Source organism: Pseudophryne corroboree, chromosome 3, assembly GCF_028390025.1.
Source record: "Pseudophryne corroboree isolate aPseCor3 chromosome 3, aPseCor3.hap2, whole genome shotgun sequence".
Lineage (NCBI taxonomy): Eukaryota > Metazoa > Chordata > Amphibia > Anura > Myobatrachidae > Pseudophryne > Pseudophryne corroboree.
Window position 1 is genome coordinate 88,767,060 of NC_086446.1, and position 26,536 is coordinate 88,793,595.

Genomic DNA, 26,536 nt, shown 5'->3' on the forward strand with positions numbered 1-26,536 from the left:
CATAGGTGCACTCATTACTCACTGACACATTTTAAAAGATCCACAGGTGGAGCTAATCACTTAACTTGTGATTCTGTGAGGAGACCTGGAAAACGTTAACTGTTGGTAGCTCTCGAGGACCAGGGTTGGCTACCCCGGACCTACATAATACCTTTGTCATGTGACTCGGCTCAGATCACACTACATCTAAGTCTCTAATATACTCATAAGTGATTTGCACATGTGATTATATTGCAGACTTGGTTAATTCTGCCATTAAAGATAGTCCTTATGGTCAGGCTTGGTCTAGATCTTATAAACATCAAACACATTTCTTAATCTATTTCTTTTTATATCAAATTTCTATCTATAATTCCTTATTGTATGTCTAGGTTGTTTTCTTTTAAGGAAAATATTTGAAAAAATTAGACAACAGAGCTACAATTACAATATAAATTTATTTTCATGACAAAGCATTAATAAGATAAATCCAGACGCAATGCATTTTGTATTGATGTTTAACATTAACCGTACTGCAATTGACTATGCTTTGATAGTCAACATGTGTTCTTGTCCTAATAAACAGCTCTGTCAAATGATTGTAACTATGTTATACCTCTCTCAATAAAAACACTATTTAAAAAAACAAAAAGTCCACACAAGAGAGATGCTGTAATCTTATATTGATATCGATCATATATATTCCACTTATGGTAAAAATCTGCATATGCCAAGTAATTTATGTGTTGTCAAAATACCTTTGAGTATACACTCTGTAAAAGTATTTGTCTTTTTTTTTATTTTTTATAATTCATATAAACGCATCCACAATATTTAAAGTATTAATGCTTCATATGTTTAGCACCTAATTTAAATAGCTTTTCTCCTATGTGAGTTTTAAGGTGTTTACGAAGAGCTGATTTCTGTGTAAAACATTTCCCACACTCAGAACATAGAAATGGTTTCTCACCTGTGTGACATCTCTCATGTGTAACAAGGGCAAATTTCTGTGAAAAACCTTTCCCACACTCAGAACACTGATATGGTTTCTCCCCTGTGTGACGTCTCTCATGTGTAACAAGTGCAGATTTCTGTGAAAAACATTTCTCACACTCAGAACACTGATATGGTTTCTCACCTGTGTGACTTCTCTCATGTGTAACAAGATCCGATTTCCGTTTAAAACATTTCTCACACTCGGAACATGGAAAAGGTTTCTCACCTGTATGACTTCTCTCATGTGCAACAAGATCTGATTTCTGTACAAAACATTTCCCACACTCAGAACATGGAAATGGTTTCTCACCTGTGTGACTTCTCTCATGTATAACGAGATGTGATTTCCGTGTAAAACATTTCCCACACTCAGAACATTGAAATGGTTTCTCACCTGTGTGACTTCTCTCATGTGCAACAAGATCTGATTTCTGTGCAAAACATTTCCCACACTCAGAACATGGAAATGGTTTCTCACCTGTGTGACTTCTCTCATGTATAACGAGATGTGATTTCTGTGTAAAACATTTCCCACACTCAGAACATGGAAATGGTTTCTCACCTGTGTGTCTTCTCTCATGTGCAACGAGTTGTGATTTCTGTGTAAAACATTTCCCACACTTAGAACATGAAAACTGTTTCTCACGCGTGTGACTTCTCTGATGTATGACAAGATGTTCTTTCTTTGGAAAACATTTCCCACACTCAGTACATGAAAATGGTAGTCTATTATGTGTAATAAGTTGTGATTTATATGTAAAACATTTCCCACACTCAGAGCATGAGAATGGCTTCTCACCTGTGTGAAGTCTATTATGTATAACAAGATGTGCTTTCTGCGTAAAACATTTCCCACACTCAGAACACAGAAATGGATTCTCACTTGGATTACTTGGCTGATGGGTAATAGGCTTTGTGATCTGTGTAAAATATGTCTGATCTACAGAACAGGAAAATGTCTTATCTTCTTTAAGAGTTGTAATAGATGTGACACTGTCAGGGGAAGATTCCTCATGATAAGTGGAAACAGATGACATATGTGAACTAAGTAGTACTGAATTTGTCATTGGAGTAACAGAGTTTTCTCTTAGAGAAAGTTGTGTGATGTCATCTTTGATGTCACCATCTGCTGGTAAACAGAGACGTTCCTCTGAGTTATTCATCTTGCAGTGTCCATCTGCAGAGAAGAAGAATAAATATGAGAATATTAACGTTTCCTTATAATAACATACATTTTTCTCAAAAGAGTATAAGGTCCACAAATTACTATGAAAGGTGAAAAGATGTTTCATGGTACAATTTTTACCTCACTGACATGAACCTTTTGCTATAATTATAGCAGTGTTCACATGTTTATTTTTTAATTGTGCTGTACAATACAAAGTCATTGTCTATACTGGGTGTGCTGGCTCCTCCCCTCTGTGCCCCCTCCTACAGCCAGTGTAGGTAAAACGGTGCCTGAAGGAGAATGGACATACTTGAGAAAAGGAACAGAACAATAACGAGTGGTGAGATTTACACCAGCACATCACAACATAACTGACCAGCAACAGCTGGTAACAAACAACAGCAACAGCTGAACAGGTAAACTTTTACAAAAGAAAAACCTGCAGAAAAGTCAACGCACTGAGGCGGGCGCACAGTATCTCTTATGAACTACGAGAAAAGGATTTACCGGTAGGTAATTAAAATCCTATTTTCTCTAGCATCCATAAGGGATATTGGGGTCATCCCAAAGCTTCCAGAATGGGCGGGAATGTGCGGACACGTCAGCAGCACCGCCTGCCCAAACTGGGTATCCTCTTTGGCCAGGGTATCAAACCTGTAGAACTTCACAAAGGTGTTCTTCCCCGACCAGGTAGCAGCTCGGCATAGTTGCAAGGCCAAGACTCCATCGGAAGCCGCGCAGGAAGACCCCACCGATCTTGTAGAGTGGGCCTTCAGAGACTGGGGAACAGGTAAGGCTGCTGACACATAGGCCTGTTGGATAGACAGCCTAATCCAATGAGCAATGGACTGCTTAGAAGCAGGGTAACCCTTTATATGCACATCATAAAGCACAAACAGGGAATCTGTCTTTCGGAACTGAGCCAACCTCTTGACGTAGATCTTCAAGGCTCGCACAGCATCCAAAGCTTCTGGAAGGGCAGAAGTGCCAGAACCTCACGGAACCACAATAGGTTGTTTCAAGTGGAACGCAGAGACAACCTTCGGCAGGAACTGCTGCCTAGTCCTGAGCTTTGCTCTGTCTTCGTAAAAGACCAAGTATTGACTTTTACACGATAAGGCCCCCAATTCTGAGACACGCCTAGCAGAAGCCAGGGCCAGTAACATCACCGTCTTCCACGTAAGGTACTTGTCTTCTACCATCCTTAACGCTTCAAACCAGGACTGTAGAAATGACAATACCACATTCAGATCCCAGGGTGCCGTTGGTGGCACAAAGGGAGGCTGTATGCGGAGAATACCTTGCAAGAAGGTCTGAACTTCTGGCAACACTGCCAACTTCTTCTGGAAGAAAATTGAGAGGACTGAACTCTGGACCTTAAGAGAACCCAGACGTAAGTCAATATCCACTACAACCTGGAGGAAACGTAAGAAAAGTGAAAATCCGCAGGAGGATACTTGCGCTCCTCACACCAAGAGACATATCTCCTCCAGATATGATGATAGTGCTTTGACGTCACAGGTTTTATGGACTGAACCATGGTTACAATAACCTTTTTGGAAAGGCCTTTTCGAGGGGTGGTCTTCAGTATGACGGCAGTCGGGCTCCCGGCGACCATTATACCGGCGCCGGGAGCCCGACCGCCGGCATACCGACACTTATTCTCCCTCGTGGGGGTCCACGACCCCCCTGGAGGGAGAATAAAATAAAATAGTGTGGCGCGCGTAGCGTGGCGAGCCTACAAGGGGCTCATTTGCGCTCGCCACACTGTCGGTAAGCCGGCGGCCGGCCTCCCGGCGCCGGTATGCTGATCGCCGGGAGGCCGGCCGATCGTAGTGAACCCCTTTTCGAACTAGGATGTTCTGTTCAACCGCCATTCCATCAAATGAAGCCGCCGTAAGTCTGGGTAAACGAACGGTCCTTGTTGCAGAAGATCTCATCCCAAGGGTCTTCGAGGGACATGTCCTAAAGATCCGCGTACCAAGCCCTCCGAGGCCAATCTGGGGCAAACAGAATCGTCTAGACTCTCTGATGCCTGATTCTCTTTAGCACCCTCGGGAGCAACAGAATCGGAGGAAACAGGTAGTCCAACCTGTAAGGCCATGGGGTTGTCAGTGCATCCACTGCTACCGCCTGCGGGTCCCTGGTCCTCGATCGATGCCAGTGAAGTTTCTTGTTGAGCCGAAATGCCATCAAGTCGATCTGCGGGTAGCCCAACAGATCGTGATCTGCCAAAATACCTGTGGGGGGAGGCACCACTCCCCTGGGTGTAAGTCGTGACGACTTAGAATGTCCGCTTCCCAGTTGTCCGCTCCCGGAATAAAGAAGGCCGACATTGCTCTTGCGTTTCTGCCCAGAGGAGTATCCTTGACACTTCTCGCATGTAGGCGCTGCTCTTTGTTCCTCATTATCGATTGATGTATGTCACGGCCATGGCGCTGTCCGAATGAACTTGAATGGCCTGATCTCGGAGTAGAGGAGAGGCCTGAAGCAGAGCATTGTAGATCACCCGGAGTTCCAGAATGTTGATCAGAAGTAGGGCTTCGTGGACTGACCACCTGCCCTGGAACTGAGCCCCTCGGGTGACAGCTCCCCATCCTCTCAGACCTGCATCCGTTGTGAGGAAAATCCAATCCTGAATCCCGAAACTTCGACCTTTCAGCAGGTTTGAGGATTGTAGTCACCACAGGAGGGAAATTTTGGCCTGAGGTGAAAGACGTATGATCCGAAGCATCTGAAGACGTAATCCGGACCACTTGCTCAGGAGATCCAATTGAAAAGTTCTGGCATGGAACCATCCGTACTGGATCGTCTCGTATGAGGTTACCATCTTTCCCAACAATCTTATGCAAAGATGGATGGAGATCCGATTCGGCCGTAGGACCGCTCGGACCATCTGCTGGAGCGTCCTTGCCTTGTCCTCTGGGAGGAATACTTTCTGAGCCACTGTATCCAGAAACATTCCCAGGAACAGGAGCCACCGAGTAGGCTCCAGGTGAGACTTCTGTAAATTGAGGATCCACCCATGAGGAAGCTGAATAGTGCAGTCTATTTTCAGCAATAGAAGCTCCTTGGATTTCTCCTTTTTCAAGAGATCTAACCCCCTGGGCTCTGAGCTGGAACATCATCTCCGCCATCACTTTAGTGAAGACCTTCGGAGCTGTGGACAGTCTGAAGGGTAGTGCCCTGGAACTGGTAGTGATCGTTCAACAGGGCAAACTGTAGGTAAGCCTGGTGAGGTGGCCAAATCGGGATATGGAGATAAGCGTCTTTATATCCAGCGAAACCATGAACTCCTGTTTTTCCAGACCCGCAATCACTGCTCGCAAAGATTCCATCTTGAACATGAAAACTTTAGGTAAGGATTCAAGGATTTTAGATTCAAAATGTGCCTTACCGAACCATCCGGTTGTTGTACTACAAACAGGTTGGACTAGTAACCTTTTCCCTGTTGTTGTAGTGGTACTGTAATGATGACTTGGAACTGGATCAATTTCAAGATGGCCTGTTGCAGTGTAACTCTGGTATCCTCCAAAAGTGGTAAGCTTGATTTGGAAAATCGGTGGGGAGAAGCACTGTCGAACTCCAGCTTGCAGTCCTGAGAAATTTGCTCCTTTACCCAGGCATCCTGGCAGGAGCTTTCCCAGATGTGGCTGAAGCGACGCATCCGAGCTCCCACCTCGAGATTTCCTTGGGGTGGGGAAACACCGTAATGCTGAAGCTTTGGTGGAAGCAGAGCTGGTGCTTTGTTCCTGATAACCAGTGGCAGCTGGTTTTCTTGTCTTGCCCCTGGTGCCTCTTTCAGCGTATGAGGCGCCTCTGGCTCTTGACCTAAATCCAGTGGTCCGAAAGGACCGTGTAGATTGCCCCGGGTAGTAGCGCCTGGCCGGTGGGGCCCCAGAGGGGAGAAACGTGGATTTCCCCGCAGTAGCTTTAGAAATCAATGTATCCAACTCAACCCCGAATAGCCACTCTCCTGAGAAAGGAAGAGACTCCACACTGTTCTTAGATCTGCATATGCTATCCACTGACGCAGCAATAAAGGTCTGCGCACAGACACTGCCATGGCAGTAGTCCTAGCATTATCTCTTTGATAGAATCACACAGGACACGTGCAGTATTCTGAATGTGTTTTGTCAGTGTAACCATATTCACCAGAGACATATCCCCCACAAGGCCCTCTTGAACCTGGCCCACCCAGGTGTGAACGGCATGTGTCATCCAGCAACCCGCTATCACAGGCCTTTGTGATACACCAGCTGCTGTGTAAATAGACTTCAATGTAGTCTCTATTTTCCTATCCCCAGGGTCCTTTAAGGCAGAGGCGCCAGGGACTGGTTATACCACCTTTTTACATAGACGTGAGACTGACACATCCACAGACGGAGGATCTTCCCAATTTTTCCTGCCATCCGGAGTAAATGGGAAAGTACTCAGAAAACGCCTTGTCACCTGGAATTTCCTATCGGGATTTTTCCAGGCTAACTTAAACATGTCATCTAATTCCTTAGAATCAGGAAAAGTGACGCTAACCTTTTTCTGGGAGAAGAAGAACAACTGCTTTGCTGCATCGTCATCCATTGGGATTTTTAATACAACCCTGACAGCAAGTATGAGGGGTTCAATCCCCTGCGCTGGAGATGAATCCTCTGTAATAGGGTCCAGCTCCTCCCCCTCCTCCTGTACCTCTTCATCAGATTCAGAAAACAAGTCAGGGAGCCCACGTTTATCTGTCCCTGAGCTAGGGAGAGGGGTCTGTCTGTCATCTGCTTTTGCAGTCAAGTCTGATACAGCCTGCTGCAGCTGCTGTGTCTTTAGACTATTAGCAGTGAGCGGAGAAGACATCAGCCATCATGGTTTTTATGGCACCTAACCAGGATGGCTCCTGGACCTCACCCCCCCCCCCCCCCCACACACACACACACACACAGATTCCTCACCAACTTGGGAGGACTGACTGCATTGTTCACATGAGGGGGAGAATCTGGTATTACATACTTTACATAATTGGTGTTTTACCATGTTCACAGGAGACAAAACACTCACACACAGACAAGTATATAGTAAAACTGTCCAGACTGGTATGTGAGTAGGAGACACAGAGAGAAAGACCAGCACACCCAAGCCTAGGAGACTCAGTAAGGCTGCAGGCTGTATTTATCTCGGTGTAACACCGGAGTTTCTCCTGTTTAGGACACTATATTATGTACAATAGCAGCTCTCCCCCTTATTTACACCCCTGTAATAGTTTCCCGCGTATCCTGAGTGTCTGGAGGAGCTGTGTGCCTTGCTGCTGCAGCTGTAAGCAGAGGAAGGCACCAAGAAAACGCTGGTACTGCTCTGAGTTAGCTTCGCCCCTGTAATGGCGCCGGAGCTATGCATATATTTATACTGGCAAAAGTCTCCTTATGGTGCAAAACACAGTATAAGCACCTGTTTTCACCAACCACTGCCCAGTTTACACATGGGGGCTATGGGATCCCCCGGGGGAGACCGGATGCCGCTATGTGATTGCTCCGCACCAAGAACCGGGGGACCCCCCTAGTGAGGCCCACCGGTTTGTACTTAATACACTTCTCACTTTCAGGCAATGTTAGGGGTGTGCGACATGCTGCAATTGTGTACGCTAAAGCGCCGTGGCCGAGGTACCACAACCTCTCAGGATGGTGGTCCTGCAGCGGGGAAGCGGCTCTGACGCCTTACAGAGGCCGGTGACCGTCCCCCCTCCTAACTCCCATGGTGCAGGTATGCTATTGCCCACATAATAAATAATAATCAAGTTAAAAATAAACTGAAGAAAAAATAAGAATTTACTTACCAATAATTCTATTTCTCGTAGTCCGTAGTGGATGCTGGGACTCCGTCAGGACCATGGGGGATAGCGGCTCCGCAGGAGACAGGGCACAAAAGTAAAAGCTTTAGGATCAGGTGGTGTGCACTGGCTCCTCCCCCTATGACCCTCCTCCAAGCCTCAGTTAGGATACTGTGCCCGGACGAGCGTACACAATAAGGAAGGATTTTGAATCCCGGGTAAGACTCATACCAGCCACACCAATCACACTGTACAACCTGTGATCTGAACCCAGTTAACAGCATGATAACAGCGGAGCCTCTGAAAAGATGGCTCACAACAATAATAACCCGATTTTTGTAACAATAACTATTTGCAAGTATTGCAGACAATCCGCACTTGGGATGGGCGCCCAGCATCCACTACGGACTACGAGAAATAGAATTATCGGTAAGTAAATTCTTATTTTCTCTGACGTCCTAGTGGATGCTGGGACTCCGTCAGGACCATGGGGATTATACCAAAGCTCCCAAACGGGCGGGAGAGTGCGGATGACTCTGCAGCACCGAATGAGAGAACTCCAGGTCCTCCTCAGCCAGGGTATCAAACTTGTAGAATTTTGCAAACGTGTTTGCCCCTGACCAAGTAGCAGCTCGGCAAAGTTGTAAAGCCGAGACCCCTCAGGCAGCCGCCCAAGATGAGCCCACCTTCCTTGTGAAATGGGCATTTACATATTTTGGCTGTGGCAGGCCTGCCACAGAATGTGCAAGCTGAATTGTACTACACATCCAACTAGCAATCGTCTGCTTAGAAGCAAGAGCACCCAGTTTGTTGGGTGCATACAGGATAACAGCAAGTCAGTTTTCCTGACTCCAGCCGTCCTGGAAACTATATTTTCAGGGCCCTGACAACATCTAGCAACTTGGATCCTCCAAGTCCCTAGTAGCCGCAGGTACCACAATAAGCTGGTTCAGGTGAAACGCTGACACCACATTAGGGAGAAACTGGGGACGAGTCCGCAGCTCTGCCCTGTCCGAATGGACAATCAGATATGGGCTTTTGTGAGACAAAGCCGCCAATTCTGACACTCGCCTGGCCGAGGCCAGGGCCAACAGCATGGTCACTTTTCATGTGAGATATTTCAAATCCACAGATTTGAGCGGTTTAAAATGTGATTTGAGGAATCCCAGAACTACGTTGAGATCCCACAGTGCCACTGGAGGCACAAAAGGGGTTTGTATATGCAGTACTCCCTTGACAAACTTCTGGACTTCAGGAAGTGAAGCCAATTCTTTCTGGAAGAAAATTGACAGGGCCGAAATTTGAACCTTAATGGACCCCAATTTGAGGTCCATAGACACTCCTGTTTGCAGGAAATGCAGGAATCGACCGAGTTGAAATTTCTTCGTGGGGCCTTCCTGGCCTCACACCACGCAACATATTTTCGCCACATGTGGTGATAATGTTGTGCGGTCACCTCCTTCCTGGCTTTGACCAGGGTAGGAATGACCTCTTCCGGAATGCCTTTTTCCCTTAGGATCCGGCGTTCCACCGCCATGCCGTCAAACGCAGCCGCGGCAAGTCTTGGAACAGACATGGTACTTGCTGAAGCAAGTCCCTTCTTAGCGGCAGAGGCCATGAGTCCTCTGTGAGCATTTCTTGAAGTTCCGGGTACCAAGTCCTTCTTGGCCAATCCGGAGCCACGAATATAGTTCTTACTCCTCTACGTCTTATAATTCTCAGTACCTTGGGTATGAGAAGCAGAGGAGGGAACACATACACCGACTGGTACACCCACGGTGTTACCAGAACGTCCACAGCTATTGCCTGAGGGTCTCTTGACCTGGCGCAATACCTGTCCAATTTTTTGTTCAGGCGGGACGCCATCATGTCCACCTTTGGTCTTTCCCAACGGTTCACAATCATGTGGAAGACTTCCCGATGAAGTCCCCACTCTCCCGGGTGGAGGTCGTGCCTGCTGAGGAAGTCTGCTTCCCAGTTGTCCACTCCCGGAATGAACACTGCTGACAGTGCTATCACATGATTTTCCGCCCAGCGAAGAATCCTTGCAGTTTCTGCCATTGCCCTCCTGCTTCCTGTGCCGCCCTGTCTGTTTACGTGGGCGACTGCCGTGATGTTGTCCCACTGGATCAATATCGGCTGACCTTGAAGCAGAGGTCTTGCTAAGCTTAGAGCATTGTAAATTGCCCTTAGCTCCAGTATATTTATGTGGAGAGAAGTCTCCAGACTTGATCACACTCCCTGGAAATTTTTTTCCCTGTGTGACTGCTCCCCAGCCTCTCAAGCTGGCATCCGTGGTCACCAGGACCCAGTCCTGAATGCCGAATCTGCGGCCCTTTAGTAGATGAGCACTCTGCAGCCACCGCAGAAGAAACACCCTTGTCCTTGGAGACAGGGTTATCCGCTGATGCATCTGAAGATGCGATCCGGACCATTTTTCCAGCAGATCCCACTGAAAAGTTCTTGCGTGAAATCTGCCGAATGGAATCGCTTCGTAAGAAGCCACCATTTTTCCCAGGACCCTTGTGCAATGATGCACTGACACTTTTCCTGGTTTTAGGAGGTTCCTGACTAGCTCGGATAACTCCCTGGCTTTCTTCTCCGGGAGAAACACCCTTTTCTGGACTGTGTCCAGAATCATCCCTAGGAACAGCAGATGTGTCGTCGGAAACAGCTGCGGTTTTGGAATATTTAGAATCCACCCGTGCTGTCGTAGAACTACTTGAGATAGTGCTACTCCGACCTCCAACTGTTCTCTGGACCTTGCCCTTATCAGGAGATCGTCCATTTTCTTTGAAGAAGAATCATCATTTCGGCCATTACCTTGGTAACGACCCGGGGTGCCATGGATAATCCAACCGGCAGCGTCTGAAACTGATAGTGACAGTTCTGTACCACGAACCTGAGGTACCCTTGGTGAGAAGGGCAAATTGGGACATGGAGGTAAGCATCCCTGATGTCCCGGGACACCATATAGTCCCCTTCTTCCTGGTTCGCTATCACTGCTCTGAGTGACACCATCTTAATTTGAACCTTTGTATGTAAGTGTTCAAATATTTCAGATTTAGAATAGGTCTCACCGAGCCGTCTGGCTTCAGTACCACAATATAGTGTGGAATAATACCCCTTTCCTTGTTGTAGGAGGGGTACTTTGATTATCACCTGCTGGGAATACAGCATGTGAATTGTTTCCAATACTGCCTCCCTGTCGGAGGGAGACGTTGGTAAAGCAGACTTCAGGAACCTGCGAGGGGGAGACGTCTCGAATTTCCAATCTGTACCCCTGGGATACTACTTGTAGGATCCAGGGGTCCTGTACGGCCCCAGCGTCATGCTGAGGACTTGGCAGAAGCGGTGGAGGGCTTCTGTTCCTGGGAATGGGCTGCCTGCTGCAGTCTACTTCCCTTTCCTCTATCCCTGGGCAGATATGACTGGCCTTTTGCCCGCTTGCCCTTATGGGGACGAAAGGACTGAGGCTGAAAAGACGATGTCTTTTTCTGCTGAGATGTGACTTAGGGTAAAAAAGGTGGATTTTCCAGCTGTTGCCGTGGCCACCAGGTCCGATGGACCGACCCCAAATAACTCCTCCCCTTTATACGGCAATACTTCCATGTGCCGTTTGGAATCTGCATCACCTGACCACTGTCGTGTCCATAAACATCTTCTGGCAGATATGGACATCGCACTTACTCTTGATGCCAGAGTGCAATTATCCCTCTGTGCATCTCGCATATATAGAAATGCATCCTTTAAATGCTCTATAGTCAATAAAATACTGTCCCTGTCAAGGGTATCAATATTTTCAGTCAGGGAATCCGACCAAGCCACCCCAGCGCTGCACATCCAGGCTGAGGCGATCGCTGGTCGCAGTATAACACCAGTATGTGTGTATATACTTTTTAGGATATTTTCCAGCCTCCTATCAGCTGGCTCCTTGAGTGCGGCCCTATCTGGAGACGGTACCGCCACTTGTTTTGATAAGCGTGTGAGCGCCTTATCCACCCTAAGGGGTGTTTCCCAACGCGCCCTAACTTCTGGCGAGAAAGGGTATACCGCCAATAATTTTCTATCGGGGGAAACCCACGCATCATCACACACTTCATTTAATTTATCTGATTCAGGAAAAACTACAGGTAGTTTTTTCACACCCCACATAATACCCTTCTTTGTGGTACTTGTAGTATCAGAAATATGTAACACCTCCTTCATTGCCCTTAACATGTAACGTGTGGCCCTAAAGGAAAATACGTTTGTTTCTTCACCGTCGACACTGGAGTCAGTGTCCGTGTCTGTGTCTGTGTCGACCGACTGAGGTAAATGAGCGTTTTAAAGCCCCTGACGGTGTTTGAGACGCCTGGACAGGTACTAATTTGTTTGCCGGCCGTCTCATGTCGTCAACCGACCTTGCAGCGTGTTGACATTATCACGTAATTCCTTAAATAAGCCATCCATTCCGGTGTCGACTCCCTAGAGAGTGACATCACCATTTCAGGCAATTGCTCCGCCTCCTCACCAACATCGTCCTCATACATGTCGACACACACGTACCGACACACAGCACACACATAGGGAATGCTCTGATAGAGGACAGGACCCCACTAGCCCTTTGGGGAGACAGAGGGAGAGTTTGCCAGCACACACCAAAACGCTATAATTATACAGGGACAACCTTTATATAAGTGTTTTCCCTTATAGCATCTTAATATATAATCATATCGCCAAATAAGTGCCCCCCCTCTCTGTTTTAACCCTGTTTCTGTAGTGCAGTGCAGGGGAGAGCCTGGGAGCCTTCCCACCAGCAGTTCTGTGAGGGAAAATGGCGCTGTGTGCTGAGGAGAATAGGCCCCGCCCCCTTTTTGGCGGGCTTCTTCTCCCGTTTTTCTGACAACCTGGCAGGGGTTAAATACATCCATATAGCCCCAGAGGCTATATGTGATGTATTTTTAGCCAGTATAGGTATTTTCATTGCTGCCCAGGGCGCCCCCCCAGCGCCCTGCACCCTCAGTGACCGTTGGTGTGAAGTGTGCTGAGAGCAATGGCGCACAGCTGCAGTGCTGTGCGCTACCTCATGAAGACTGAGAAGTCTTCAGCCGCCGATTTCTGGACCTCTTCTCTCTTCAGCATCTGCAAGGGGGTCGGCGGCGCGGCTCCGGTGACCCATCCAGGCTGTACCTGTGATCGTCCCTCTGGAGCTAGTGTCCAGTAGCCTAAGAAGCAAATCCATCCTGCACGCAGGTGAGTTCACTTCTTCTCCCCTAAGTCCCTCGTTGCAGTGAGCCTGTTGCCAGCAGGACTCACTGAAAATAAAAAACCTAATAAAACTTTTACTCTAAGCAGCTCTTTAGGAGAGCCACCTAGATTGCACCCTTCTCGGCCGGGCACAAAAATCTAACTGAGGCTTGGAGGAGGGTCATAGGGGGAGGAGCCAGTGCACACCACCTGATCCTAAAGCTTTTACTTTTGTGCCCTGTCTCCTGCGGAGCCGCTATCCCCCATGGTCCTGACTGAGTCCCAGCATCCACTAGGACGTCAGAGAAATCCTCCGGAGCTCCAGAGTGTGTATCCTCTCCCGAGGGCACATTTTTCTAAACTGGCTGTAGGAGGGGGCATAGAGGGGAGGAGCCAGCACGCCCAGTTGAAGAAATTTCAAGTGCACTGGTTCCTCTATACCCCATCGTACTAAGTCACCAATATCCCTTATGGATGCTAGAGAAAATATACGTTATGGTAAGAACTTAACGGTATTTCTCCTAAGTCCATAGGATCCACAGGATAACATTGGGATACGATGAAGCGACAGCGGATTTGCACCAAACGGTCAAAGCTTTTCGGCCTTCCAGCATGCAACGGGCCCGTCCATATATCCCTGCCTCCTGGCTCAGACAAATCAGTTGTTTTTCCAAAGCTCAAGGCAGGAGCATCATAGAAAGCCCTAATCAGGCGAGAAGAACACACATGCACACCCTTCCGTACAAACAGGAAGAGGTTAGTGAGTAAAAGGATGCTCAAATCAGGTGCGTCAGGGTGGGATCCCTGTGGATCCTGTGGACTTAGGAGAAATACCGTTATCAATGGTAAGTTCTTACCATAACATATATTGCCTTGGATAGAGTATAAGACCTCTGAGTCATACAAGACCTATACCTCTTCTATGATATGAAATGAGATGGGAGCCCAGTGGCCAGCTGCCTTGGGCCTGCATGTTTGAATACGTCTATTCTTTTCACATATCCTTTCCTCCTTTTCTTAGCATTCTCGGCTCGCTAACCTTTTTCTATGATGTGTTCCCTTTCTCGTTCTGTGTTTGTTTTCTTCTAATGTCTTTATTGCAAAATTGTTAGTGCAGACTTTGGAAATATTGACCACGCGGCCACACTTTGTTCATTTCTGTTCGCCACTATGTTTAGCCGCTTACTGTTGACATGGTCATACGTGTGTGTATACGTTGACACAAGTCTGTACTCTTTTCAATAAAAATACATTATACAAAAAAATTTCCCCTGAACCTGCCTCCCTCCAGTTTCAGTGTATGTCCTCGAGTTCTAATACTTCTCTTCCTTTGAAGAATGTTTCCCTCCTGAACTTTGTTAAAACCTTTGGTATATTTGAAAGTTTCTATCATGTCCCCCCTTTCCCTTCTCTCCTCCAAACTATACATGTTAAGATCTTTTAGACTTTCCGGTACGTTTTGTGATGTAGGCCATGCACCATTTTAGTTGCCCTTCTTTGTACACTCTCTAGTGTATTTATATCCTTCTGGAGATATGGTCTCCAGAACTGGACACAGTATTCCAGATGGGGCCGTGTCAATGACCTATACAGTGGCATTATCATTTCTTTTTTCCTACTACTGATTCCTCTCCCTATGCAACCAAGCATCTGACTTGCCTTTCGCATTGCTTTGTTGCATTGCTTTCCTGCCTTTAAGTCACTTGAAATAGTGAATCCTAAATCCCTTTCCTCCTCAGTAGTTTCCATTATAGTATCCTTGATACTATATTTAGCCTTTGGATTTTTGAGACCCAAGTGCAAACAAGGCTGGATGATGAAGTTCTACCCACTTTAGTGTGTGACTTCATTGCTTTCTGGCTGCGAGTTCCTACCTGATGTTTGAGATACACTACTGCCGTCACATTGTCCAAGTGGAACTGAACTGGTTTCCCCTGAAGGATGTCCTTTGCCTCAATCAGTGCTATGTGTATGGCCCGAAGTTCCAATATATTTATTGGCTGGCAACTTTCTTTCTTGGTCCACTATCCCTGGAAACAAAACCTTCCTGACACCACTCCCCAGCCCTGGAGGCTGGCATCCGTTGTCAGTATTTCCCAATCTGATATCCAAAAGGGTCTCCCTTTGTCCAGATGGGATGTCTGTAGCCACCAGGCTAACGACCTCCTTACTTCCAAAGTAAGGACCATAGTCTGCGTTTTTATTGTCTGATGAAAACCATTCCATTTGGTAAGGATCAGATGTTGCAGAGGCCTCGAATGGAACTGAGCATATTCTACCATGTCGAATGTTGACACCATCAATCCCATCACACGCATTGCTGCATGAATGGATACCCTTCGACTGTATAGCAGCTCCTGAATCCTTGACTGAACTTTGGATATCTTGTTCAGAGGTAAAATTACTCTCTGAAGGCTAGAATCCAGTACAGCCCCCAAGGTGAGTCATCCGCAGTGACGGAACCAGAGATGATTTCGCCCAATTTTTGAGCCAACCGTGTTTCTGCAGACACGTTATTGTCTGTTGCAGATGACACAGAAGCAATTCCTGAGACTGTGCCAGATTTAAAAGATCATCGAGGTATGGAAAAATTCTATCCCCTGCTGGCGGAGATAAGCTTCTATTGCCACAATTTTGGTAAATACTCAGGGGACTGTGGCCAAGCCGAAAGGTAGGGCCTGGAACTGAAAATACTGTTGGAGGATAGCGAACCTGAGATAGCACTGATGGGACCGGGCTATAGGAACATGTAGGTAAGCATCCTGGATATCCAGGGATACCATAAAATCACCTGGCTCCATGGCCAAAATGATGGAATGTAAAGTCTCCATATGAAAATGAGGCACCCAAATGTACTTGTTGAGCACTTTGAGATTGAATATGGGCCGGAACGACCCATTTGTCTTCTGAACTAGAAGCAGGTTGGAGTAAAAACCCTGTCTTAGTTGTGCAGGAGGAACTGGAATGATTACTCCTGACTGAAGCAATTTCTGAACTGCCTCTTGCAAAGCCCTGGCCTTCATCTCTATCAGAGATGGGCTGGTACAAAAAAAAAAACCTTCAAGGAGGGCGCTTCTTGAAATCAAATGCATAACCGAGAGATACCGCTTCTTGCACCTAGGCATCTGTTGTATACTAAAGGGGGTTATACACGGGAGAGATGTGTGCTGAGCGAACTGCTCAGCACACATCTCTCCCGCCGCTCAGCACAGCGCGATGTGTGCTGAGCGATGTGGGGGGAGGACGGGGGCCCAGCGGGTGAAGTGAGCGACCCGCTAGATTGGCCTGCATGCAGGCTCAATCTAGCAGCGGCGATAGCGATATGCGGGGCCGCGCATCGCTATCGCTGAGGGGGGCACACACCAGTGATCTGTTCTTAAAATCTAAGCAATCTAGTCAGATTGCTTAGATTTTAAGCATGGATCTCTCCGTGAGTACCCCCCTTAAAGCCAGATCTGATCAAATTGAAGAATTCGGCCCCCACCCTGGGGTCCCCCAGGTGGAGGCCTACACCATCAGGCTGGTGACTTATCTTGTTTTAGAAACCGGTACTCTGGTAGCCCAATGCTTTTTGGTCTTACCAGACTTCTTGTATTGGAACTGTTTGCCCTCATCTTTTCCTTTTGCTTTTCCTTGAAACCGAAAGGGACAAAAAGCTGGAACTTTAGGTTTGAATTTGTATGTGGAAGGAAACTTTACTTTCTTGGAGTCTGCTTCTGACTCCAAAATATCGGTTTACCAAAAAGAATATCTCCAGAAAAAGGTAAAGACTTCAAAACCTTTTAAGATTCTGAATCAGCTTTCCATGTATGTAGCTAAACTGCTCTGTGAGCTACTGGTTGAAGCTGATGCCTTGGAGGCAATTGTACCCATATCAAAGGCTGCTTCTTCCAAAAACATTGCAGCCTGTTTAATATGTGCAATATGGAATTTTTGATCTTTAGATGCCATTGAAAAATCCCCTTTCAATGCATCAGCCCAAGCAGCCACTACTTTTGCCATCCAGGCTGAAGCCATGGCCGGTCTTATGACTGCCCTAGACAGGGAAAAAATTGGGTTGTTTTTTTTAAAACCATCCACTCTCCTATCCGTGACATCATTTAATGATGTTGAAGGTAGAGGTAATGTAGATTTTCGCACTAATCGAATAACATGCGTATCTACTTTAGAGGCCATCTCCCTCTTTAAACAATCCCCAGCTGGAGGAGGATAATTGGAATTCCATTTCCTAGGAATTCTAAACTTCTTACTGGGTGTAGGCCAAGCCTCTTCCATGATTTCCGTCAGCTGATCTGACCCAGGAAACTCAGTCTTAACTGTTTTGGGACGTTTAAACACAGGTGCCTTGGATTTTAACACAGGCTCTGCTGATTCTTCTAAGGATAGAATGGCTTTCATTGCCTTAATTAACTCAGATATGTCCACTGAGCTGAGACCTTCTTCCTCTTCTTCGTATGCAGAACCAAAGTTTAATGAGTCTTCATCCTCCGACGAATTCTCATCTGAAACGTGCAGACTGTGAAGATGTTGTTTCATATCTATGTGATTTACTTATCACTGGCTTTTCAGCCTGTGGATAACCTGTGGACCCTGCAGGAGAAATATAATTTTTAAAGTACCTCCATATAATGTACTGACATGTCCTATTTGTTGGTAATGAGATGCTGTATTATTTGAATCCCATATTCTCCTTCTCTGATGTACCCCTGTGGAGATATAAGCATGCTCTGGACCTCTGGACAGAGGACCATAAAACCTAATTAGATTCTACATAGGCCTGTCAGACAGAAGGAGGTTGTGTGACATCAGAGGTAAGAATAAACTATCATGTAGAACTCTGAAATTCTTGGTAGCAAATCTGACATTGGGACGTTCTCCATCTTGCGCACCCCGCAAACATTCATGTAAATGAGGCTTTGTTAAATTGAATTGCCTAAGACTATATTTGTATGTCATCAATATTAATTGTATTGTGAGTATCTTTCTCATATTAAACTTCATTTAATAAGATTGGCCTCTGAAATTCTTATCGGAACTATTTTACCTGTGGATTTGGCTAATCCATGCTACATATCTGTACTACAGGTTACCTGGGTAATGATAACTGGGACTTATTCGTAATTGTCTAGAGAGATCAGAAACTTCATACTTGGAGTGTGCCGCTCCTAAACCAACTTCTGTGGTGGCATTTATTGGTGGCAAGTTTATAGTGAATGGGAGTGACACTGGGGAGTTTAATCATTTCCGTAGACAGACCAGATGGTTGTTTTTTTTTAACTCTGATAGACCCTTATCAGGCAGGCTCAAATGAATGCTGATCTTGACAAAGCTACGGACAGCAATGGGAGATTGTCATCTTGGAACAGGTGTGGAACGTAATGGGGTGTGAGAATCCGAAAGTAAGAGGTTTTGTGAAAGTTCACCTGTTTTTTTTAAAGAGGCAATCCTTTACATGGCAAATCAACCTGGTTCAATCAGTGATGGGATCATTATTGTGACCTCCTTTATACTGAAGTATAATAATCCGGAGAGTGTGGTGAGGAGACTGGTCAGATCTCTGGGCTGGTTACACACAGTGACATGATGTGAGGGGGAGAGCAGGAGTAAAAATAGGATTTTGCTACTAACCAGATAAATCCTTTTCTATGAATCCACAGGGGGCACTGGAGTACTCTTGGGATATGGACAGTGCGATAGCAGGGATAGGCACATTTAAATATTTAAATGTGTAACCGTCCTTCCCCTATATACTCCCAAGGTGCCTCAATGTTTTTTGCTGAGCCAAATAGGAGCGAAAGAGAGGATGAACAATGGAGAATTACATATAACATTATAACGTAACGGACAACTATAAAGTTGACACATAACAGAACGGCCAACTAGAAAGTTGACACAACAATAGATAACAATCACCTTAACATTTGAACAAGTCGGTGAGAATGTGTTACCATAAGATTTACTGAACTTACCACAAGCCAGGTGAAACTGCTCTGGTTGGGCGTTCAGTGCCACCTGTAGATTCAAAGAAAAGGATTTATCTGGTAAGTACCAAAATCCTATTTTCTTTTTCATCCACTAGGGGTCACTGAAGTACTCTTGGGACATACCAAAGTTTCCCCCTTGGGCGGTAGAGCTGTTTGGCACCTGTAACACTAGATGGCCAAAGCTAGATGCTGATGCCGCAGAATTATCAAACTTGTAAAAACGCACAAACGTGTGTACTGATGACCATGTAGCCACACTGCAAGGCTGCGTCGTAGGCGCACCACGACCTGCTACCTATGACGTTCCCACAGAATGCATGGAATGTTCTGAAACAGATGCAGGCGGATATAGACTAGCATGAAAGTAAGCCTCACTAATGGTCAGCTTAATCCATCTGGCCAAGCCCTGCTTGAAAGTTGGCCAACGTATTTTGACTGCATCACAGAGAACAATTAAAAGTAAACCCTGGAATGACTCCAGGATGCAATCTTCCCTGGTGAAGGGATAAAAAACACTGAGGCTAATTGGGAGTTTGGAGTGGAAAGAGGGTTACATATTTAAATATTTAAATGTGCCTATCCCTGCTATCGCACTGTCCATATCCCAAGAGTACTCTAGTGACCCCTAGTGGATGAAAAAGAAACAGGGGAAGATGGCTCCCTACTCAACCACTGGGCAGATACATTTCCCTTATTAGTCTGTACTGACAGTGGATAGAATAAGACTGCTGTAGTGACAGAACAAGGAGAGTCTGTGACTCCTCTCTGTAATAAGTGTGTATTACTCACCTGTGCAGATATCTGTAGGGATTTCCTCCTCCTTACACTGCTGAACACCCCTCACATACATCTTTTCTTCTTCTTCCATATCTTCTACCTTATTATCAGCCAGACCTTCACACTAAATATAAAAATAAGATTTTAAACCTACCGGTAAATCTTTTTCTCGTAGTCCATAGAGGATGCTGGGGACTCCGTAAGGACCATGGGGATAGACGGGCTCTGCAGGAGACATGGACACTAAGAAAGACTTTAGTTCTGGGTGTGCAGTGGCTCCTCCCTCTATGCCCTTCCTCCAGACCTCAGTTAGAGAAACTGTGCCCAGAGGAGACGGACAGTACGAGGAAAGGATTTTGGTAATCCAGGGCAAGATTCATACCACACAGTAAAAAATCCTTGTATGCACACTGACGTATCGGGAGGTCAACTAAATGTCACTCCCTAGGCGTCTGTGTGCAGACAATATCTCGGGCGCACCAATATACTAGTTCAATTAAATATTGCCCTAATCACAATTAAGGAAAAGGAGCTAATTTTTTATCGATTGCCACTTATTAAAAAACAAGCTGCTCCCACTTACGGCTAGAAGTATACCATACAACAATCACAAATAAATAATAAAAAGAGCGCTAAACACCTGCTATGTCTATAAATTAATTATATAAACAAAGAAAGATAATTATAATATTTTTTACATTATATAAAATTTATTACACATAAAAAGTTAAATATTATAATCTTTCATAACTTTTGCATTCATCATGGGTTTATATAAAAATGAAAACTAGATATTGTAATCTTAATCAATTTTCATATATATCACGGATTCACATTGATGGGAACACTCAAAGCGCTAGATGATACCTGTAAATAGCTATTGGGACAGTCCTTGGTCTCCAACCCAAATAAAGTACATATGTTGCCACTCCTAGTAACGAATTTTGTTTTGTATCACATAACCATAGTTGGTAATTTTCTATCGTTAATTCCAGGGTCTGATTCCAGTACTGAATTTTTGATTAGTAGAATCAGTCAATTATGGTTCATGAGGTAGTTCAATGTCCCAGAATTTAATTGAGGGGATATCGTGAAATATTGTTGCTCACCTCCCCAGCAGCAGGGTTTCAGATGTAAAGCTCCGGGAGACGCAGTGCCCGGCTGCGCGCCGCTGGATGTATCTCTGCCGGAGTCGCGTATTCCCGGAGTGGTAGCAGCTTCACGTACTGACCTCAGAGCTTCCAGTTAAAAGGGTGAGAAGACAGCTCTCTGCTGTGGCTGCACGCCGCTCAGCTTCTCCTCATTAATACTTTTAAGGGAGCTTCTCACCAAGATATAGGTTGGAGATTTTTGCCAAGATACCGGTTCTATAGTCCCAAACGTTGGTGTTCCCAGATGGAGTATGGAATAGGTCCTTAACGCGTTTCTCCGTTGTATCAATTGAACGGTTTCATCAGAAGGTGTCCATCACTCACTCCTATCCTAGTATTTAAACACTATCTCCACCAATCATAGACTAGTGCACATTATAGACTGCAGGTGTACTACAGGTGTTATCTAAATAAATAGTTCAATCTGAGGCAATCTTTATTATACTAGCACTTGCTAGAAACTATATCCTTTATAACTATATATTATAATCCACAAAATAAAAAAAGAAGGAGGTTCACAGTCTCTAACCCATTCAAAGAAACTGCACCACTCCAAATTAAAAATAAATTATATCTGGCAACACGTAGGCAATGGAGAACAGATGGATATTAGAGGATAATTCAGAAACAAATGGAAGTGGAACACTATCCATTATTACAGGCTGCTATAGTCTAGTGGTCAGGGCAACCGCCCCACAAGTCACAGTTGCACCACATCCCCAGTTCAAATCCCACCTCACACCACAGTTCACCATTCATCTCATTATTTAATTTTTTTTATTTTTAAAAAAAGTTTTTTGAGAATAGTAATGTACTATAATTCTCATATAATTAATCCCTATTGGTTAAACACTAGTACATATATCCAATACTTTCACCGACAACTCTAGCCAATTCATTAACTGTTACCTGGCCCAGGCAACAGTCAATGAATCAACTCCAAACTTATTACAGGCTGCTATAGCCTAGTGGTCAGGGCCACCGCCCCCCAAGTCACAGCACCACACATGCCCAGTTCGAATCCCACCTCTCACCACAGTTCACCATCCATCCAGATTCATCTCATTATTATTTTTTTATTTTAATTTTATAAAAAATGTTTTCAAAATTTGAGAATAGTAATATACTATAATTCTCATATAATTAATCCCTATTGGCTAACCACTAGTACATATATCCAATACTTTCACCAACAGCTCTAGATTTGTACACTAGGTGTACTGTTCATAGATTTTAAAGAGAGATTAAATCCTCATATATCAGTTTGGAGTTAATTAATTAACTGCCACCCGGCCCAACTAGCTCTCTATGACTCTAATGGACATACCCTTATCCCAGACACTAAACACACTAAGAATGAGTGGTATTCATATGTAGTTTATTTCTATGTTATCATTTAAACCCAGAGGTGAGAGAGATCCCAATGAGAAGATCCAAAATGCTTCTCTTTTACTTAATCTGTTATATCTATCGCCTCCCCTGGCTGTAATGGGTATGTGCTCGATCCCTTGCAGTGTTATACCATCCACTTTGCCATCATGTTTGTTCTTAATATGTGCTGACAGGCTATGTGTTCTTAACCCCTTCATTATATTCCGCCTATGTTCTAGGAACCTGGTGTTGAGTTTTCTAGTCGTTCTTCCCACATATTGTACCCCACAGCTGCAAGTAATCAAATAAACAACATATGTTGAATTACAGTCAATATGACCTTTTATTTCAAACTCAGTATTATACGTTGTAGAACGAAAGTGTGTACTATTATGTGCGACATGTCTACATGTCATACATTTCGAACGGCCGCACCTGAAGCAGCCCTATCTTGTTGGTTGCATACAGGACAAACAGCGCTTCAGTTTTCCTGACTCTAGCCGTCCTGGCCACGTAAATTTTCAAAGCCCTGACCACATCAAGTAACTCGGAATCCTCCAAGTCACGCGTAGCCACAGGCACCACAATAGGTTGGTTCATATGAAAAGATGAGACCACTTTTGGTAGGAATTGAGGACGGGTCCGCAATTCCGCCCTATCCACATGGAATACCAAATATGGGCTTTTATGTGACAAAGCCGCCAATTCCGACACTCGCCTAGCCGAAGCCAAGGCTTATAACATGACCACCTTCCACGTGAGATATTTCAACTCCACCGTTTTAAGTGGTTCAAGCCAGTGTGATTTTAGAAAACTTAACACCCCGTTAAGGTCCTAAGGTGCCACTGGAGGCACGAAAGGAGGCTGAATATGCAGCACTCCTTTTACAAAAGTCTGAACTTCTGGAAGAGAAGCCAATTCCTTTTGAAATAAAATGGATAAGGCCGAAATCTGGACCTTAATAGAGCCTAATTTTAGGCCCAAATTCACTCCAGTTTGTAGGAATTGAAGGAAACGGCCCAGATGGAATTCTTCCGTAGGAGCATTCCTGGCCTCACACCAAGAAACATATTTTCGCCACATACGGTGATAATGTTTTGACGTTACATCCTTCCTAGCCTTTATCAGCGTAGGGATGACCTCAACGGAATGCCTTTCTCTGCTAGGATCCGGCGTTCAACCGCCATGCCGTCAAACGCAGCCGCGGTAAGTCTTGGAACAGACAGGGCCCCTGCTGCAACAGGTCCTGTCTTAAAAGAAGAGGCCACGGATCTTCTGTGAGCATTTCCTGCAGATCCGGATACCAGGTCCTCCGCGGCCAATCTGGAACAATGAGGATTGTTCTCACTCCTCTTTGTCTTATTATCCTCAACACCTTGGGTATGAGAGGAAGAAGAGGAAATACATAGGCCGACCGGAACACCCACAGTGTCACTAGGGTGTCTACCGCTACTGCCTGAGGGTCTCTTGACCCTGCGCAATACCTCTGTAGCTTTTTGTTGAGGCGGGACGCCATCATGTCTATCTGTGGCAGTCCCCACCGACTTGTAATCTGTGCGAAGACTTCCTGATGAAGTCCCCACTCTCCCGGATGTAGGTCGTGTCTGCTGAGGAAGTCTGCTTCCCAGTTGTCCACTCCCGGAATGAACACTGCTGACAGTGCGCTTAAGTGATTCTCCGCCCAGCAAAGAATTCTGGTGGCTTCTGCCATCGCCACTCTGCTCCTTGTGCCGCCTTGGCGGTTTACATGAGCCACTGCTGTGGCGTTGTCTGACTGGATCAGAACCGGTTGGTCGCGAAGTAAGGTCTCCGCTTGACGTAGGGCGTTGTATATGGCCCTTAGTTCCAGGATGTTGATGTGAAGACAAGTTTTTTGACTTGACCAAAGACCTTGGAAATTTCTTCCCTGTGTGACTGCTCCCCAACCTCGGAGGCTTGCGTCTGTGGTCACCAGGATCTAGCCCTGAATGCCGAACCTGCAGCCCTCGAGAAGGTGAGCACTCTGCCGCCACCACAGGGGTGATACCCTGGCCCTGGGGGATAGGGTGATCAACCGATGAATCTGTAAATGTGACCCAGATCACTTGTCCAGTAGGTCCCATTGGAAAGTCCGCACATGGAACCTGCCGAAGGGAATGGCCTCGTATGATGCCACCATCTTTCCCAGGACTCGAGTGCAGTGATGCACTGACACCTGTTTTGGTTTCAATAGGCTTCTGACAAGAGTCATGAGTTCCTGGGCCTTTTCTATCGGGAGATAAACCCTCTTCTGGTCAGTGTCCAGAATCATGCCCAAGAAAGACAGACGAGTCGTAGGAACCAACTGCGACTTCGGGATATTGAGAATCCAGCCGTCTAGCTGTAACACCTTCAGTGAAAGTGACACGCTGTTCAGCAACTGTCTCTTGATCTTGCTTTTATGAGGAGATCGTTCAAGTACGGGATAATTGTGACACCTTGCTTGCGCAGGAGCACCATAATTTCCGCCATTACCTTGGTGAAAATCCTCGGGGCCGTGGAAAGACCAAACGGCAACGTCTGAAATTGGTAATGACAGTCCTGTACCGCAAATCTGAGGTACGCCTGATGAGGTGGATAAATGGGGACATGAAGGTATGCATCCTTTATGTCCAGGGACACCATAAAATCCCCCCCTTCCAGGCTTGCGATGACCGCTCTTAGCGATTCCATCTTGAATTTGAACCTTTTCAAGTATAGGTTCGGGGATTTCAAATTGAATATGGGTCTGACCGAACCGTCCGGTTTCGGGACTACAAACATGGTCAAGTAATATCCCTTTCCTTGTTGGAGGAGGGGAACCTTGACCACCACATGTTGAAGATACAAATTTTTGTATTGCATATAACACTATCTCCCTTTCCTGGGGAGAAGTTGGTAGAGACGATTTGAAAAATCGGCGAGGAGGCACTTCTTCGAATTCCAGCTTGTAACCCTGAGAAACAATTTCTATTGCCCAGAGATCCACCTGGGAGTGAACCCAGATGTGGCTGAAACTCCGAAGACGTGCCCCCACTGGGCCGGACTCCGCCAGTGGAGCCCCAGCGTCATGCGGTAGATTTTGTAGAGGCCGGGCAGGACTTCTGTTCCTGGGAACCAGCTGTGTTGTGCAGCTTTTTTCCTCTGCCCCTACCTCTGGCAAGAAAGGACGCACCTCGCACTTTCTTGTTTCTTTGTGACCAAAAGGACTGCATTTGATAATGCGGAGCTTTCTTATGCTGTGAGGGAACATAAGGTAAAAAATTAGATTTTCCAGCTGTAGCTGTGGAGACTAGGTCTGAGAGACCTTCTCCAAACAATTCCTCAACCCTGTAAGGTAAAACCTCCATATGCCTTTTTGAGTCGGCATCACCTGTCCATTGCCGTGTCCATAGGACTCTTCTGGCAGAAATCGACATAGCGTTTATTCTAGAACCCAGTAGACAAATGTCTCTTTGAGCATCTCTCATATATAGGACAGTATCTCTTATATGCCCCAGGATCAATAAAATAGTATCCCTATCTAGGGTATCCATCCCCTCAGATAAGGTATCCGTCCATGCCGCTACAGCACTACACACCCAGGCCGATGCAATTGCCGGTCTGAGTAAGTTACCTGAATGTGTATAAATGGACTTTAGGGTAATCTCCTGTTTGCGGTCAGCAGAATCTTTGAGGGTAGCCGTATCCTGGGACGGGAGAGCTACCTTCTTGGATAAGCGTGTTAATGCTTTGTCCACCCTAGGGGAGGATTCCCATCGTAACCTATCCGTTGATGGGAAAGGATAAACCATAAGAATCCTTTTGGAAATCTGCAGTCTTTTATCTGGAGATTCCCAAGCTTTTTCACATAACTCGTTCAGCTTGTGTGAGGGGCGAAAGGTTACCTCAGGCTTCTTTACCTTGTACATATGAACCCTCTTGTCAGGGACAGGGGGTTCCTCTGTGATGTGCAAAACTTTTTTTATTGCCATAATCATATATCAAATGGATTTTGCCAATTTTGGCTGTAACTTTGCATCATCGTAATCGACACTGGAGTCAGAATCCGTGTCGGTATCTGTGTCAACAA

The 26,536-nt window shown here is 45.7% G+C and overlaps 1 protein-coding gene across 3 annotated transcripts in view; it reads right to left on the reverse strand.

The window, feature by feature from the left end:
* Positions 1 to 418: 418 nt before the first annotated feature.
* The window catches only part of LOC135057055 (gastrula zinc finger protein XlCGF26.1-like), a 62,373-nt gene continuing 36,255 nt past the window's right edge, over positions 419 to 26,536 (reverse strand). For all 3 annotated transcript variants that reach the window (XM_063962941.1, XM_063962939.1, XM_063962940.1), the window contains exons 7-8: positions 19,958 to 20,069; positions 419 to 2,152 (exon numbers count right to left, since the gene is read on the reverse strand). In XM_063962941.1, the coding sequence (XP_063819011.1) occupies positions 822 to 2,152; positions 19,958 to 20,069 (1,443 nt within the window). In that variant the 3' untranslated portion in view covers positions 419 to 821. The remainder of the gene's footprint in view (positions 2,153 to 19,957; positions 20,070 to 26,536) is intronic.